The following is a 3,574-nucleotide window of genomic DNA, read 5'->3' as shown; positions in this document are numbered from 1 at the left end:
AAGACTATGAAAGAAAGAAAAGAAAAAAGAAAAGGAAAGAAAGAAAGAAAGAACAAGAAAGAAAGAAAGAAAGAAAGAAAGAAAAGAAATGAGGGAAGGAAAGAAATGAGGGAAGGAAAGGAAAAAAAAGCATATTCTGAAATCATGACTTATTGTCTGATTAAAATTTATTCATACCAATGTGTTTAGAAAGAGAGCAATAACATGAAATACTTGTGTAAATGAATTTTACCAAAGGTATCTTTCTTTTTAAAAGTTATATTTTCTAATTAGGTTTTTTAAAAAGATTATTTGAGAGAGAGAGAGAGAGCATGCACATGAGCAGGGGAAGGCATAGAGGGAGAGAGAGAATCTCCAGCTGACTTCCCACTGAGTGAGGAGCCCTCACATGGGGCTTGATTCCAGGACCCTGAGATTACAACCTGAGCTGAAATCAAGAGTTGGACGCCTAACCAACTGAGCCACCCAGGCACCCCTCTAATTAGGTTTTGCTGATATCTAAGGATGGGTATTTTTAAAATATATTGATTTATATTCACCAAACTTGCTGAATGTCTTAATTCTAATACTCTGTGTAATTTTTGAGGTTTTCAGTGTGGGCAATCGTACTATCTACAAATCCTGATAATTGTGTTTATTCATTTCTAATCTTTATATCTCTTATTTCTTTCTCTTTTTTCATTGCACTGGGAGGACTTCCAGGTCAGTATCAAATAGAGGTGATAACAAGATACATTTTTTTTCTTTACTTGATTTTAAAAGGAATATTTCTAGTTTTTCATCAGTAATTTTGCCAAGGTTTTCGATTGCTTCCTTTTATCAGGTTAAGAAGTCTCCTCTTGTGCAGCTATCAGCTTATTGCCTTTCAGCACCAAATTCACCCTTCATTGCCTGCTTTGCAATAATGGGAATGGACCTTGTAAATATTTCTCCTTTGCCAGCTTTGTCATTAAAGGGTGTGGACAGACACTGCAAGGGAGACTGCTTCTCTTCCTGATTTAGTGTGCAATTCTTGCCAGGCTCCCGCAGTGCATGTAGCTTCTCCAGTGCCTGCCTCCTGCAGCGTTCCTGGCTTCTCCTGTGCCTTCCTCCTCCAACACAGGTGGCTTCCCCAGCACTTGGCTCAGTGTGCAGAGGTCAGCAGCACCGAGCGGCCGGCAGCTTTCCTGAAGCATCCTCTCAGGTGACTTCGCAGTGGAGTGCTGCCAGGGAGTGACGTCCCCAGGAATGTGTCCTCCTGGCATTCCACAAAGGCAGCTTTGTGGTGAGTTCCAAGGCACCTTTCTGTGGATGGCTTCCCCCAGCACCCAAGAAGGTGGATTTCCAGTGAGTTCTGCTGGCATGGAGCCTCCTTGACTTCTCTGCCATCCTGTGAGCCATGGTAGTGCCTTCTCCAACAAGGTCTGGATCGCAGTCCTGGTGTGCCTGCCTGTGGGGTTGGGAAATTTTTCTTATTTGCTCTATCTCAGTACAAGGGATGGTGGCTGATCTTTATAACTGCTTATCCTGTATTCTTTAGAGTTTTCTTTTCTACTAATCTTTTCTACTTTCTTTTCTACTAATACTACTTATTAGTAATCCCTCATTAATCCCCTGACATAGTTAATAACTCTTTATATTAAACTCTCCTTGTTCAAATTACTGTGTTGTTTCTGTCTCCTGACTGGAACCTGACCAAGACCATCTCTAACCTTACTTTGTATTTTTAACCTAAATGGGTAGAAAATTTTAAAAAACCCTTCTCACATCAATTTAGGTGAACACATAGTTTTCTTGTTTATTCTATCCATGAGGTGAACTGAATGAATCAGTTATGACATTAGTATTATTATTATTTAGTAAGCTCTACACACAAGGGGGTTTAAATGCATAACCCCGAGGTCAAGAGTCACATGCTCTACCAACTGAGCCAGCCAGGCACCCCTGAATGAATCCACTTTTAAATATTTAACCATCCTTGGGGCGCCTGGGTGGCTCAGTCATTAAGCGTCTGCCTTCAACTCAGGTCATGATCCCAGGGTCCTAGGATCGAGCCCTGCATTGGGCTCCGTGCTCCACGGGAAGCCTGCTTCTCCCTCTCCCACTCCCCTTGCTTGTGTTCCCTCTCTCACTGTGTCTCTTTCTGTCAAATAAATAAATAAAATCTTTAAAAAAAACCAAATATTTAACCATCCTTATATATCTGGAATAAGCCTTACTTGACTATAATGTATTTTATTAATTTAATATAATGCTGGTCAATTTGATAATAAATTTTTTGCATCTGATAAATTATGTAAGTGATACTACCAGGTAATTTCCTTTTATTTTTATCTTAATTAGTTTGACCTGTGCATTTACCAATTCTTTATTTGCCATTGCTTTTTTTTTGCTTGGTAGATGCTTAATGATGCTTAACGACTGAGGCATCCAGGGGCCCCTACCATTGCTTTTTGAATCTCCTACGTCATCTTTATAGATTCAACTTCTTACTTAACAAAATACATTCTTTAATGTGTATGTGAGAGAGAGAGAGAAAGAGGGAGAGAAATGTCTTGAGAATAATAAATATTTTTAGTCTTTGTCTGAGAATGTCTCTTTTGTCCTCACTTATGAATGGTGACTTTGCTGAGTATAAAATTCTAGGTTGAAAGCTATTTCCTCTCAAATTTTTTTGGTAGATCCCATTGCTTTCTGGACTCTGTTGTTCCTGATAAGATGTTTTATGTCAGTCTAAATATAGTCCCCATATACATAATCTGTCTTTTCTCTCTGTTTCCTTTAAGATTTTCTCATTGTTTGATTTTCTGTAGTTTCACCACACTGTGTCTAGGTGATTTTTTTAAAAAAGAAGTTTGCTCAAGGTTGGGTCCACCTCTTCAACACAAAGACGTGTTTTTCTCTAATTCCAGTCAGTCCTCTCAGAAGTCCTATCATGCTTATGTGCTTTTTTCATTCTATTCTCTAAGTTCTAAAAATTCCTCTTTCATATTTTCATCTACCTAACTCCATATGCTTCATTCTCAGTATTTTCCTTAAATATAATTTCCAGTTCCATCACTTTCTCTCCTGCTGTTAGATCTGCTGCAGGAATGCATTTCCAGTAGGTCAGTCAGGGGGTTGGAACACCTGAGAAACTGGCCCAGGAAATTTATCTTTATTGGAAGGCTGTTACCACTCCCCTATAACAGATGGGCACATATTTAGAATCTTTGGATAGTCCTTTTATTAAAAATTTATTTATTTATTTTTAAAGATTTTATTTATTTGAGAGAGAGTGAACCCACACATGAGAGCATGAGCAAAGGGGGGAAAGACAGAGTGAGAGGTAGAAGCAGGCTTCCGGCTGAACAGGGAACCTTGCGTGGGGCTTGATCCCAGGACCCACGGATCATGACCTGAGCAGTAGGCAGACAATTGACTGAGCCACTCAGGTGTTTCTTTCTTTTCTTTTCTTTTCTTTCTTTCTTTCTTCCTTTCTTTTCTTTCTTTTCTTTCTTTCTTTCTTTCCTTCCTTTCCTTCCTTTCCTTCCCTTCTTTTCTTTTTTCTTTCTTTCCTTTCTTTCCTTCTTTCTTTTCTTTTCTTTTTTCTTTT

At 38.8% G+C, this 3,574-nt stretch overlaps 1 protein-coding gene across 10 annotated transcripts in view; it reads right to left on the bottom strand.

Moving 5' to 3' along the window:
* Nucleotides 1–3,574, bottom strand: part of ALPK1 (alpha kinase 1) — a 119,674-nt gene that overhangs the window by 20,667 nt on the left and 95,433 nt on the right. The window contains exon 1 of one of the 10 annotated variants that reach the window (XM_025874067.2): nt 917–1,092. The exons of the other annotated variants lie outside the window; for them this stretch is intronic. Within the exon in view, the coding sequence (XP_025729852.1) occupies nt 917–950 (34 nt within the window). The 5' untranslated portion in view covers nt 951–1,092. Of the gene's footprint in view, nt 1–916; nt 1,093–3,574 lie in introns of those variants that run through there. 10 annotated transcript variants of the gene reach the window in all.

Source organism: Callorhinus ursinus, unplaced genomic scaffold (genome assembly GCF_003265705.2).
Source record: "Callorhinus ursinus isolate GAN/ISIS: 27379988/994484 unplaced genomic scaffold, GSC_fseal_2.0 scaffold4, whole genome shotgun sequence".
Lineage (NCBI taxonomy): Eukaryota > Metazoa > Chordata > Mammalia > Carnivora > Otariidae > Callorhinus > Callorhinus ursinus.
Note: the sequence above shows the minus strand (reverse complement) of the source record. Positions and strands in the feature narration are given on the sequence as shown.